This window comes from Heliangelus exortis, chromosome 2 (assembly GCF_036169615.1).
Source record: "Heliangelus exortis chromosome 2, bHelExo1.hap1, whole genome shotgun sequence".
NCBI classification, from domain to species: Eukaryota; Metazoa; Chordata; class Aves; order Apodiformes; family Trochilidae; genus Heliangelus; species Heliangelus exortis.
The window spans coordinates 27,321,193-27,336,006 of record NC_092423.1 but is presented as its reverse complement, the minus strand read 5'-3'; the positions used below and the strand labels follow the sequence as shown (position 1 = coordinate 27,336,006).

At 38.9% G+C, this 14,814-nt stretch overlaps 1 protein-coding gene across 1 annotated transcript; it reads left to right on the top strand.

Annotated features, from left to right (window-relative positions):
* The first annotated feature begins 237 nt into the window (after window positions 1-237).
* On the top strand, window positions 238-3,564 carry NDUFA4 (NDUFA4 mitochondrial complex associated). The gene is made up of 4 exons (XM_071735325.1): window positions 238-379; window positions 1,007-1,095; window positions 1,415-1,475; window positions 3,345-3,564. Exons 1-4 carry the CDS (start codon window positions 338-340, stop codon window positions 3,399-3,401), a joined length of 249 nt encoding a protein of 82 aa, XP_071591426.1. The 5' UTR covers window positions 238-337; the 3' UTR covers window positions 3,402-3,564.
* The last annotated feature ends 11,250 nt before the right edge of the window (window positions 3,565-14,814 follow it).

Sequence of the window (14,814 nt, the reverse complement as noted above, 5' to 3'; positions counted from 1 at the left end):
CGGCTCCCTCCTGCGGAGCGGGCCCGGGGTGCCCGGGCAGGTGCCTGCTGCCCGAGCCGTGCAGCCGGGCCGGACGGCCGAGGGTCGCGCTAACGTCAGAGCTGCGAGCTCCGGGGCGCTCGGCGGTGTCGGTGTCGGCCGTTGCGGTGTGGCGGCGGTCGCTGGGGGCGCGGCGGAGGGCGAACAGGCAAACGCCGGAGCTGCTACATCCGGGCTGCGGCTGCGGGCACCTGCCGTGCGGGGGCCTCGGGTGACATTGGGCCTCGACGGCTGGAGAGGGAGGACGGGCTCCGGAGGCTGGTAGAGAGGGAGACCTTCGCCTGCGCCCTCTGCCACCATGTTCCGCGTTATATTCACCCACGCCAAGAAGCACCCCAGCGTGAGTACCCGGGGGCAGTGCCCCGACGGAGCGGGGGCTGCGGCTCCTCGGACCCGGCGGGCCGCCGCCCCTTCCCCTGCGGACGGGCGGTGCCCCTGGCCCTCTCCGTTCTGCCGTCTCCCCTCTGGATGCCTGGCATCTCCGGTGGGCCGGGGCTGGGAGGCAGCTCGGGAGATGATCGGTCAGGTTCCCTCTTCCCTCTACTACGTGTGGGCCTTTCTCCTGCAGCAAGGCTCGGGGTGGCTCCTCCATTCTTCTTGCCCGTCTCTTTCCCTGCACCCACCCACTCCCATTTTCTTACTTCGTGATCAGTGGTACCGGTAATGGGGTTGTTTTGAGCAGCAGGGGCACTGATGTTTATTCCTTAGAAACGTGCAGTTAGTTGTGCGATATTGGGTTGTTCTAGATGTAGCAGCATTTTTTTAATTTCTGCCTCACAGTACTTCCTGGTTCTCTTTGACCCCAAGGATGTCCTGCACACAGGGAGCTTATGTCAGGGTTTTAGAGGGCCTTGCTTTATGGCTCAGTCTGTGACCTTTGATTTGCCATCTCTGTAATCAGAAACGCTGTGCAGCAACAGCATTTTGTTGCATTGTGATATGACATTTAATAATCTTGTTGTTTTAGTTGATCCCTCTGTTTGTCATCATTGGATGTGGAGGCATGGGCGCAGGCCTCTATCTCATGCGCTTGGCAATGTTTAACCCTGATGTCAGGTAGGTATAGAATTATTAACAACATCCAGGCCTCTTGCTGTGTTTATTAAAGCAAAATCACTGCCTTTGTCCTGATGTTTCTTGAGGCCTTAGTTGCTTCCAGCAATATTGCTGGCACTAATCATATGCAGATTTCCTTGCTTTGGAGATTTGTTTGTTTACGGTTATGATATTTAGACATTGATGACAAAGGACTGTGTCTTTATCTGTGGAAACTCAGATGGATGGGTGACACATCCAAATTCTATTTATTGTGAAGGTAGTGTGATTCTTCATCCATATTCTTCTTCATATGTTCTTCATCCATTTTTCTCAATAGCTGGGACAAGAAAAATAATCCAGAACCTTGGAACAAGCTGTCTCCCAGTGACCAGTACAAGGTAAAACAAAAAAAAATACAGATTTTTAGGAAATGTAATATCAAGGGTGTATCCTGCTCCTTTAGGATGTTTGAGTGTATTGGAAATTAGCTGAATGAGTGATGTATTTTCTCTGCTGGGCATCACTTGTTTATCTTTAGAACTTGGAACAGAGAACTGTGTTTGAGATTTAAAACTTCCCTAGACCTGGTTTTTAGGGGAGTCCATACAGAAGCAGTCATATATATTACACTGTAAGAAAAAGAAAAATATACTAGCTTGTAATATTCAGAAATAAACTCCTGGAAGAACAAAACTTTTTAAGTTCTGAACTAAAGCTTTCTAAGTGCTAAACTGTTGACTTCAACCTGTGAGAAAACATCAGGTCTTCAATGTAAACACTGCTTCAGTTCTACAGTTACTTGAAAACAATTGTATGTTAATGGAAGCAATAGAAATGTTCTTTGAGTTCAAATTACTTCATTGAACTAATGAGGAAGCACACAAGTATGTTTAAAGCATTCAGTAATTACAGAAATAATATTTTTCCTCTTGTTATGCGTAATTGGTAGTTTAGTAGATACTTGTTAACAATATTTTTAGATTATCCTCAAGCTACCAAAAAAACAAAGCTTACTGTGATTTTAAAGTTAGCCTCTGTTCAGTAACATGTCTTACTGTTCCAATCACTGAAATAAGCATAAACTCTGCACCAAAATAAAACTTCTTGTGGTCCAGGAAGAGCAGAACACTTCTATTTTCATTGATGCTTCTGAAAAGGTTTTGTTTCCTAAATATCTAAAAGAGGCAAATTCAATATAGCACGCAGCATGAATTTTAAAGAGTCCATGCCTTGGGTAGCATTCCCCTTCTGTCCTGCTCTGCAAATGCAACTTCAGGGTTTACCATATTTGGGTGTGTGTGTATTATTAGGCTATTCTTTTTTTTTTTTTTTTTTTTTTTTCCAAAATCTGCCCTGTGGGAAAGAGGCATATGCTCTTAAATTGATGATGACTGTTTAGGAAAAAGCTCTTACACAAAAATTTTCAGGTTTTGATGAAATAAAAGAAGTTTTGTAAACTCTTTACCATACCAACTTCCTCAGTCTTCCCAAAGAAGGGTTGAAGACCTGATTATTACTACAGGAGTTGCACAGAAAGCTGTAATTTGAATGTTTTGCTTTGGTTTGTCTGAGGAAGTTAAATTAATAAAAATTTGGCCAGAGATAAAAATAAGCTAAAAGAAATATCTCTTACTTTTTAAGAAGAAAAATTGTAGCATCACATGCTTGATGTCACGGCAGGCTGGGATAAAATATGCATTCAATATGTAATTTAATTGTCCTTAGTTACTATTGGGGCTGTTTTCCATTGCTTGTAATGGGATCCAAATTTAACATAAGCTGAGAGTGAAAGGATCTATTCTTACTTTCCTTCCTCCTTGTCATACCCATGCAGTTCTAGATGCAGGTACTTAAACCAAACTTGGCTTTTGCAGCGTTGCTTTTAAGTGTTCACTTGTGGCACTTTCTGTTCATATATATCATGTTTTTATGTCACTTTGGCAAGGTAGGTGCCTTCGATATGCAGGTGCACATAGATTTTGTGCTAAAAGGAAAACTCAGCTGTACTGCAAGAATTTCCTGTAAACAGACAATTTTGGCAATTAAAGAAGAGACACTGTGAGTTTTCTCTGGTTCTCTAGTACTGCTTGCAGAATGAAGAGAATATTAAAAAGTTACTGCTCTTCAAAGTCTTTATTTGTTTATTATTGTCAAACATACAGACTCAAACTGATTTCAGTGTCCTGATTTGAGCTGAAGTGATTCATGTGTTTTAGTAAATGTCGTGGTAAATGTATAGCCAAGCTTCTTTCCCTTCTTTTTCCCAGTTCTACTCGATTAATGTAGACTACAGTAAACTGAAAAAGGACCGTCCTGACTTCTGAACAACACCCTCATTTCCCTCAGCTGCGCAGAAAGGTCTTCCGGAAGCCGTCCGCACAATTGTCATGTTTAATTACCCAGGAAGTAAACAAACTTGCCTCAGGCTGCACTTGGTCCTGTGTTTGAAAGTGTTTTGATGAGGCTTAATAAACGTCTGAAATGTGATGTGTCCATTCTTTAACTTTGCTAAATGTATAGATTCAGTTCATGGTTTGTTGTGTGATCATTCAGATAGTAAGCAGAAGACAATTCATGTTTCCTCAACAAGAAAGCAAAGAGTTGTCTTCATGGGCTTTATACTCCGTTGACTTCAGAGAAATAATTGCATATTCATGCAAATACAGCAAACAGCAAGAATTTGAAAGTATGTAATTTATATGTGTATATATATATGTGTGTGTATATATATATTTTTTTTTATTATTTTTTTTTTTAAACTGTACCTGAATTTTTCTACTTGCCACTTTAGGAATTTTTTAGCAGAGAAGTCAATGCTGACAAGTCACTGACCAGCAGGGAGGCAACAGATGTTGCCATATGTTGCTGGAGGGGAAAAAAAAAAAGGTCAAGTTGTCTGCAAAAGGTTCCTTTTTCCTTTCCTAACATATTTAAGATTTCTGGTGGGTCGTGCTTTTAAGGAAGGGAAGCCCATGGTAAGCAGAACAGGGTACTAGAGTTGAAAAAGATTTTCATGTAAGAACAAAAATACCTCAACAAGGGCAAATTCTCTCATACTTCAATACTTGGCTGAGTCCTGCTATGGGAAGACATAAATTATCTGCAAGTCTGTAGCTTACGGTAGGTTTGTCTTTGTGCTTTTCCATGAACATCTGGTATTTCCCTGGATAAGGGAAATAATTCTGGTCTATCTGACAGAGTACAGCTGTTCCCATCTTGGTGTATTTCAGTCCAGCTAAAGTGGAGCCTCAGAATGTAGCTGCTGTGGATAGATTCAAAGAAACTGAGCAGCATGAGCTTTTACTTGGGAAGAAAAGTAATTTGTGGTAATGGACTGCAAAATGAAAAATACTTGAAAAGACCGTATTTTATATGGGAAAGTTTTGCAGGTCAGTTGGGTGTGGTTTATTTAGTAGCAGTTCAGATTATCTTCCTTTTTATTACATACAAAATGGTGGATTTACTTGCAGTGTTCACTTGGTTGAGAGGATTTTGTGGGGTCTGAAGAAAATGAGCACTATGACAGGAGTGGTACTTAAAGTGGTGGGCAAAGTCTAAGCATCCTTAGGGACTGGTTACTATCAGAACTTCACATTTTTAGGAAATAAAACATTCTGTTGCAATATTTCATTCTTCAGTTTTAGAAGTATGTTGCATGTAGAAGTGGGAAGCATTCCTGTAACTTTCTAGTTGGTAGTTCTGGATTTTACTGATGCTTCCCTAAGATTCAAATTGAGATAATTTTTCAGGATATTATGGCAGTCCAATACCCAGGTAAACCTAATTTTTAGTAAAGTCAGACAAGGGCATTCCCTTTGGTCACAGCTGGAGAGGGTGTAGACTCATGTATTTCTTAATAAAGGCAATAAATAGTCTGTCATTGAGCTATTTAATGCTTCAAATATGGATTGACTAGAAAACAAAAAGGCAATCAATTCAACTTTCTTTCTTCATGCACTCTGATAGTCTCTGGTTCCTTTTTTCCTTAATTCATATGCTGGTTTTATTCTTAAAATTCAAGTCCTGCAAGGTGTTAAATTCCTGCTTACCTTTTCCCACTGGGTTTTCCTTCAGGGACAGTGAACCATTTTTTCAATGTAAAAGCAAAGCACGTCCTTGGCCCTAGTTTATTACTGCTTGGTAGCAATTCATCAGCATCCAGGGTACTTCTTTGCATTTTTGTAGTGTACTGTTTTCTGGAAGAGAACTCTTCACAGCTTGGCAATACTGCATTAAAATACTGAACTGATTTCTTTAAAGCTCCTACATAGAGGCTTCTTTAAAACCACCTTTTACCTTTTTCTTCTTCCTGAAGGCCAAGATGATATTCCTTGAAGAAAGTATGAAGAAACACAGTTTAGATTTTGAGCACTCTAGTTTTTAAAGTTCATCTTTGTTAACTTTTCTGAAACAACTCAATCCTATCATTAAAGCTCCTGAGGTCCTTCAAAAAATCCCAAAAAACCCCAAAAGAACAGAGGTCCTTCATTAACACTGGCATGTAATTTGACTTGAGCAGATGTCACTTGTTATCTGAGAGAGACTGATCTGCTCTCTTGCATTTTGACTAAGATGGACACCCTTGTTATGTTCCAGTTTGTGGCACATTTTTTTGGAATTATCAATGTAAGCCTGGCCTGCAAGCCTTGTTGATGAGCCACATACAGAAGATTTGGGTGTTACTCTTAGAGGCAGCATTGTGCCTGCCACTGTCAAGTTTCTGTTATTCTGTGCCTCCTTATCAGCCAACCTGATACACAGCAGGGTGATAAAATCTGAAATTAATTCTGCCCACCTAGGATGGAAAGAAATACAGGTTTCCATGGTCTCTGCACGTGAGCACATACTCCATGCAGCATGCTGAAATATGTTTCCTTTGGCTTTTTTAGCATAGTCCTTTTGTACTTTCAGGATAGCCAGAAAGTAGGAATTACATTACCTGCTTGCAGTAAGGGAAGTTCCTCATGAGTATAAAATATCTAACTGCCCTTACAAAATTAGAAGAGTGAGCATGATCTTAAAAGAGTAATTTAAATTTTTCGTAGGTTCTCTAGCCAAATGTCATCTGAAGAAATACATTTGAGACCTGTTTTCACACTCTGCTTTGCCTTTAAACAAGGTTTGGTGTGTGACTATTGAGTGACCTTTAAAATTAAGCAAATGTGTGTTTAATGCTTATACTTTGTCAGAAAGGAAGGGAAAAAAGTTATTGCAGGAATTTTTAAAAGGTATTTAGAAGGGAAAATGTGTTACTGAAAAAAAAAATAAACACGTGCAAATGTGTACAAAGCTACTGTTTTTACTGATTTTCCAGCCTAGCTGTGAAAGCAAATGTATGAGCTAGAAAACGTTTTCTCAAGGTCAAACTGAAGAACAGCAGCTCTACAAGAACTCCAAAAATTAAATATTCACTTGTATCATGGCCATGGCAATTTTTCATATTACTTCATCAAAAAGATTACTTTTCACTCCTCTTTTGAAATCCAGAAGTTGGTTGATTTCACGCTTTCACGATCCATTCACTTTTCCTTAGAAGCGGTCTTGGCATCAGTATTTAATAATAAGAAACTCCTATGAAGCTCAAAGCATTTAATCTCCTCTGATCTCAAAGCTTCTTAAGAATGTCTCTGGATACCACTATGATGGCACATTTCCCAAATATGTGTTAATTCTTGTGCCATCCCCCTTGGACAAACTTTGGTGGTTTTTTAATAATTTCAAAAGTTTATTATTGTTGGCAAGGCCTAACACTTCCTTAATAAGAATGACACGAGCCAGTACAACACCAAGAAAATAGATACCTCTGCCATTCTTCAGAAGCAATTCTATTTTTAGCAATCAGAGTAGCATTTATCTAAATCAGAAAAGTATACTACATTTTTCCTTTTTCTTCTTTTTTAGAAGCTTTATATAAATGTAATTTAAAAGTAATTTTTAGACCATGTAAGCTAATGTTATTCTCACAGTTAGTGGCTGAAGAGGCTATGAGATCACCACACTTTGAGTCGCTCAATTACTTTTCTGTTTTCTATTCAGAAAAATTTCTATCTTCTGTATTTCTGTTCAGTCAGAATCAGGATCATTTTAGGTAATATGAAATGAGAATTGAAGTATGCAAGTCAAATGAGGAACAATGAATTCAAACTTTTTATAGTTTGCTATCAGCATTTACCTGATAGCATTATTTTCCTACTCGAACTGGTAAAAGACTGGCATGTGGAACTCCCGCAAGAGACAGCAAGTTCTGAAGATGATCAGAAAATAGTTTATTAATATATGGCAATGCATACATTACAAAGGAGAATAGGAATTCTGCTGGTAATATTCATGACTATTGGCAGTGCTTTATAAATCAGACACCTCAAATAATATTTCTAGGGTCATTAGTTTGAATTACTTTGGACAAAATAATGCACTACACCATTTACAGTTCATCACTATAATGTAAAGACAACTTTTTTTAGTAGAACTGCACAAGGAATAACCTAATAGACAAATTTATAGACTTGTTTTTTTCACATTAGGAGCAAACTAACTATGAACATGAAATGTTTTCTAATTTTAGTTTCCTTACTGCAGGCAAATGAAACAAACTGCTGAGAAGGTAATGAAAACAGATTACTTAATGGTGAAAAATCTGAGTGCCATTCTTTCTCTACCAGTGGTGCCACTGCTGGAATTTAATGGGGTGGTACCAGTGAATGAAGATTTTGGTCCTAGCTGTTTCAAAGATACGGTTGAATCTAATACAATTTCTTTAGAACTGATGGCTTTTTTTCCCCTTTCTTTCTTTCTTTGTTCTTTTTTTCTTTCTTTGTTTTTTTTCTTTCTTTTTTTTCCTTTTTTTTTTCCTGGATTGCGAGCAGGAAAATAGCAGAATTCATTATCAACAGGAAGAAAATGGAATTTCTTCCCAAATTCAAAGTTTCCACCCTAGTACCACTTGATATTGATATTTTAAAGGGGATAATTAACTTCAGATATTCTTCTTATCTTCATGATGTGTCCAACAGATCTAACTTACAGCATTTTGGGGAGCTTAGGGGAGGTGTATTCATCTCCCTCTGTGCTCAGCTCTGGTGAGGCCACATCTTGAGTTCTGTTCAGTTCTGGGCACCTCCCTATAGGAGGGACACAGAAGTGCTGGAGCGTGTCCAGAGGGGGCAACAAAGCTCATGAAGGGTCTGGAGCACAAGTCCTGTGAGGGGTGGCTGAGAGACCTGGGGGTGTTCAGTCTGGAGAAGAGGAGGCTGAGAGGAGACCTTAGAGCTCTTTCAACTACCTCAAGGGAGGTTGAATCGAGGAGGGAAAAAGCCTCTTCTCCTTAGTAAACCATGACAGGACCAGAGGAAATGGATGGAAGCTGTGCTAGGTGAGGCTTAGGCTGGATGTTGGAAAATATTTTTTCACTGGGAGGGTTGTTAGGCATTGGAATGGCCTGGCCAGGACAGTGGTGGAGACACCATCCCTGGAGGCATTTAAAAGACATTTGGACCTGGTCCTTTAGGACATGATTTAGCAGTTGACTGTGTTGTTGGTCAAAGGTTGGACTGGATGATCTTGGAGGTCTCTTCCTACCTAAATGTTCTGTGATTCTGTGCGCCCTGCAATAGAGACAATGTGCCAAAAATGACCAGAAATCACTGAAATGGTTTTCTGCACTTGCAAATTATTTATCTCCCTCCCTTTTATAAAAACCCAGGAATTATTCCAGAAAAAGAAAAGGGACAATATTTATGTGATGGAATAAGCAGATGGAGCTGCATCAGTTTTTACATCAACCACAGCAAGTTCTTGGTTTTAGCACAGCAGCTTTTTTTTTTTCATGTCCATCACTTTCTACATGTATTTGACAAATACAGAAGTTGTTTAGTACCCATGCCATGACTTGGCCTATTAGGATGCAGTGAGAATTAGGTTGAGAGTAAAAACAAAAGTGTAATATTCCGAGTGGTTTAAATTATTACTCAAAATAAAAAAGCAACAGCAAAATAACTGTAGAAGGTCTGGTGCACTCTGTTCTGAATTCAGACTACTCCTGACAAATTTATATTAGTGCAAGAGTGTGAAATAAAACTGTAAAGTATTTGATTGGTTTTTAAAATAGCATGTTTTCTTTCTGCATAGCCTCATAATAGCTTTCTTTAAAGGTTATTCCTAAAACATTTAAATAACTTAGAATGAATATATGAATCCTGTCTAAACTATATGTATTATAATTTGATATGCTTTCTCTTAATTATTCCAGTGTCAGTAACTGTTTACATCAGTGTAAGATCATAGTATTTTATATCTCATCCTTCATCATTGTACCTGAACAAAACTTGTCTAATACCTTCAAGGAGGAAAAAGGTTTCAAGAGACTGTCCATCTTAAATGTAATTTTATTTTTATGTATGGACATACAACGCCTGCACCCCTGGAAAATGTTGTTCAGCAGACTGTTATTTGGCATTAGAGAACAGACCCTGTCCCACTTTCTGTAATGCAGTGTAACAAAACAAGGTATTGAGTAAATCCCTCCTCAAAATAAAAGGACATAACATTTTCAGGAGGTGTTTTATGCTGGTAGCACACCTAAATATGAACAAACTCTTTTGCAGGGATGGAAGAACCACCACACAACCTGCACTTTATCCAGGGCCCTGGCAACTGTGTGCTTTTATCAGTCCCTGGCAGAGGAGGATAAGGTCAGGAGCTGACTGATGGCCCAGGCTACAACAGCTGTGTGTTTAAAGGTGATCTACACTGCCATGCAATATTTACATGGTGAGGATAAAGAAGATGACCCAAAAGTTACCTGATTCACATATCAAATCCAAGCTTTCACAGCTGGCCCGGTAGCTGAAGTGAAGATTTGTCAAGTTTTAACAAATTCTGCAATTTAATGCCCTGAACTTGATCTGATAATGAGTAGAGGATGATAGACAAAATTCACATGAGATCCTCAGATTTAGACTGTTTTGCGAAAGAAGTATTTCTACCACAGAGTACAGCACGCTGCAGTTAGGGAGGTAGATGTGATTTATATTGGACATAATATTAGACCAACTAATTCTGCAGCCTAGATGCTCTCCCCAGCAATCAATTGAGTCGTGTAGCTGCATTTCCTGGCTCATGGAGCTTAAGCATTATGCTTTAGAAACAGCCAAGCTCTTCTGGATGAAGCTTAATATTCCATTATCTACCTGTGTACACATCAAACACAAAATAAACAGTCCAGGAGTGTATCTGAAATTCTACTTGGGTGTATTTTCCCATGTTTCTCAGTCATTACGTTGAGCTTTTATGGGAAAGAAGAATGAGTTTTTTGAGAGCCCAGAAAGAGAGATTTGTTACATCCAAAGCAAGGAGAGTGAAAAGACAGAAACAAGTGGCCTACTCACTCAGGCATAGGAAAGCAGAGGATGTAAAATATGCAGGGGAAGCATAATGAATTCCTCCATTACAAATTATTGTCTCTGGGAAATGTTTTTGTACATTAATTTTGACATAGCAAATCGGATGGATTTTTTGTTTGTTTGTATATTGCATTTGCTGAAAATGAAAAAAGCTCAGTGACAGCAGTTTATAAATGTGTGCAGCTAGGGTGCCTAAGATCTCCATTTTTCTTGTCTTCAGTCTATGTCAGTTTCATCCTTTCGTCAGCTAGATAGCCAGGGTTTCTGCTTACTAGCCTGAGAAATCCTCTTTACTCATATATCAACTGCTTGTCGGAGCTTTCCTCATGTCAGGCTATTTCCTGACATGCCAGAATAACTGGCTACTTCTGTATTAAAAAGAAATAGCACCTTTCCCCATCAACATCTTATTATAGCTGTGACACTAGCTTTCTGAGTAAGCAGGAAAGTTAAGTGCTCCAAGTAAAACTCCATAGAATTTGGAATAGAAAAAAAATATAAAAAAACACCGACCAACAAACTGTATTGTTGGTGGAAATCTGACCTCTCTGAAAAGGAAAGGATATCATATCCTGGACACAACAATATATTAGAAAGGGAATTCACTGTACATTAAATAGATAGAAGGTTAAGAGCTGTATGAGTGTGTACATACACAGTTTGAGTGTATACACACTGAAGAGTGTATGAGTGTGTGAGTTGGTACCTTAAAATAAAAAAGAGTTAGCACCACATACACAAAGATTACAATAAAATATATGTTTGACTTAAAAGTGCATCTGGAAAAGGACACAAGTGCCTCTCTATTCTGTACTGTTTTGTTTTCTACTGGAAGACTGTTAGTACCAAGTAGAGATCTCTATAGATTCAAAAGTGAGGTGTGCATTATTACTCACTGTGTACATTATTACTCAGTTCTAACCAGTTTTGTGTAATATTGCACAAGAACTGATAAAAAGCCCCTTAGGACTGGATTTTCAGCTGGGTAGAGATGGTTTACAAAAGCCACTTTACCAATCCAATATACTTTGTATACTTACTACTTTGTATAAGAGTACAATATATCTGACTTCTTCAGAGTCCCGTTTTGAATAATTTTTTGACTCAATGACATTAATTCTGTAGAATGCACAATATTTTGGATTTTATCTCTGGATGTTTAGCCAAACAAACTTGGCTTTTTGAAACCAATCTTGACTATATTAATTTTCTTAGGACTAATTATCATATGCAATTTCCAACAGAGAAGAAAAATTAACTTCTGATTTCTGGTGGAAGGTGCGCTTGGATGTTCTGGGCTGTTAGTTAAAGGACCAGAAGGTTTGCTTTCAAGTATACCCTAAGCCTCAAGGAAACCTATTCAACAAAAAGCTGTACTCAGCAGCAATATGGTTTTGGTCAAACAAGGCTATTTTTTCACACTAATAGCCATCTCAGCACATGAGCATCTCACACTGCATCTGCCCAGGCTAGCAGAGCCACCTGATGCTACCAGAAGGACACGGCTGCCGGTCTCCAGCTTCCTAAGAGCTATCTCAGTTATTGCTGTGCAGCACTGCCCTCTGCCTTGTGAATTCTGCAGACTGGAACATAATTAATGATTTTAAAGGGCAAGACCGAAGGATTTGGACTGTTTTTATGATTTTTGTTTTATTTTTTTAACTAGAAAAAAAAAATAATCCATGGGATTTCTTCTATTGTGTGTTCGCACAAAAATTCAAACAGGATGAAGAACAGACATTACATTTCTATCTTTACTGAGAGGGTGATCAGGCATTGGAATGGGCTGCCCCGGGAAGTAGTGGATTCTCCATCCCTGGAGATATTAAAAAAGAGACTGGATGTGGCACTCAGTGCCATGGTCTGGTAACTGCAGTGGTAGTGGATCAAGGGTTGGACTTGATGATCTCTGAGGTCCCTTCCAACCCAGCCAATTCTATGATTCTATGATTCTAAATAAGTGGTATTTGTACAGCTGTGAGTATAAAATACTTTCTACATATATGTACACACAATACATATCGTATATAGTATACACACATGAAATTTTTGGCTGTTTGCTCTTCAGGTGATGTGCTACATATTAACTTGGTGGCATAGTGAGGAGGGAGTGCTCCCCTCCTGTGGCATTTAAATGGCATCTGCTCTTTTCTCCTTCATGGTGTGTCCTTTTGCAGCTGAATCTGTATGGCAATGTCAGTTCTTAAATAAGAGGCAGCCATGTCAGGCAAGCAGCAAGCAGGATTTCTTGAGATGAGCTCTGTGTCACTGGAAGCAGGCCACCAAATGGTGAGCTGCACCAACCCTCCAAGACCTTCCAGCTGCACTCACATCTGTGCATCATTAGAGCAGCAGAGGCTACTGCAGTCACCCAGTGGCTGTTTGTGAACAGTTCTCTTGCCATTTTACTGTCTGAAAGGAAAATTTCTCTTTATTTTCTCTTCACTGGGTTACCAGGTGTGTGAGGTGCTACACTAGTGATTATGCTCATAATATACGTCAAACAATACTTATAATGTTTTAATATTCTGTGTTATTATCCCAGCACTCTTGAAAAGCAAATGCTGCTGGTGTTAGGATTTCTCTGTCTTTTTTATAAATTTTAGGAGTTTCTAAGTAAAGGAGGACTCTTTCACTAATAGATTTAGCATTGTTATTTTATTGAAGTGTCTTTCATCTTGCTTTAGCATGTGCTCCCTTGAGAACTTACCTAGTTAACACAAAATGTTTTAGTGTATGGTGATGTTAAGCTAAAACTATGTTTCCCCTTGTACTTGGCACTGGTGATGCCACCCCTCAAATCCTGTGTTTGGTTCTGGGCCTCTCACTACAAGGAGGACCCTGGGGTGCTGGAGCATGTCCAAGAAGGGAAATGAAGCTGGTGAAGGGTCTGGAAAACAAGACTTGTGAGCAGTGGCTGAGAGAACAGGGACGGTTTAGTCTGAAGAGGATGAGGCTGAGAGGAGATCTTAAAGCTCTCTACAACTATCTGGAAGGAAGTTATGGTGAGGCAGGTGCTGGTCTCTTCTCCCAAGTAACAAGAAATATTACAAGAGGAAATGGCCTCAAGTTGTGCCAGGGGAGCTTTAGATTGGATGTTAGGAAAAACATCTTAACTTAAAAGGGTTGTCAGGCACAGGAACAGGCTGCTCAGGAAAGTGGTTGTGTCACCATCCCTGGAGGTATTTCAAAGACGTGTAGATGTGGTGCTCAGGGACATGGTTTAGTGGTGGACTTGGCAGTGCTAGGATGATGATTTGACTTGATTACCCTAAAGGTCTTCCCAAGCAAAATGAAATTCTATGTTTTATGCTTCTAAGTAACGGAGCTAAATTATAAAATCTTGGTTTATTTCAGTTAATTTTTACTATGAACGTTTAATGCAGACATAAGCTTGGTTTTATCTGTCTAAATTTTAAAGAGATTTTACTTAATGGTAAGAAGGTATCTATTTGCTTATTTTGAAGTTTAGCAAGTGCAATAAAAATAGGCATCATCTTTTTCAGTGCGCTTGTATGAATTTCTGTGACTCAACTCCCTGTTGGGGCTAGAAATTAGAGGTAAAATCTTGGATTTACTGAATGCAATGAGAATTTCCTGTTGATTTAAATAGAGCCAAGATTTCTTTTGGAGTTATTTAAAAATCATTAGTGGAAGATTTTGCAAACTGAACTAGAGGTTGCTTAATCCTTGTGTTTTCAGTAGAGAAACATGTTTATGAAACTTGCATGAGATATCTGGATCTTGGCAGGATGTGTCCTGGCTGCTTTTTGCTGCAAAGCATCTCAGCCTTGGCAAAACAAGAGTGACAAGCTTTAAACAGATTAATAGTTTATCTGATTCAGTGATCATCTTGCTGTAGGATAGAGTTAAAACCATCAGAATCTTTCTCTTGATCTTACTCAGGAAGCATTCACTGAGAAGTGAGAAAGCTGCTTCTGGTGCAGATGTGCTATCACTGAAATTAATGCTTTTGGTTGTTACTATGATTTTCTTTTTCGATTTTATACTAGATTAGGCAGGTGGCCCTAGTTCTGCTGATAAGAATATATAAAATATATATGTGATGATTTGTCTTGTGACAGCTTTGCAACATAATAAATTATTGCATAGGAGGATTTTGACATCTTGCTTATCATTACCTGGGTTTTTTTTGTTTGATGTTTGGGTTTTGTTTTTATATTTAGGGATATGGCCTGTATAAGAAAAAGTAACACATGCAGTCCCATCAGGAAATAACTAGTTGTGAGAATCTCTATTTTTTATATACATTTTTTATTTGATAAGTAGTCTCTGAATACTTTTGTTATCTTTAAGATAGAAGAGTTAGATGATA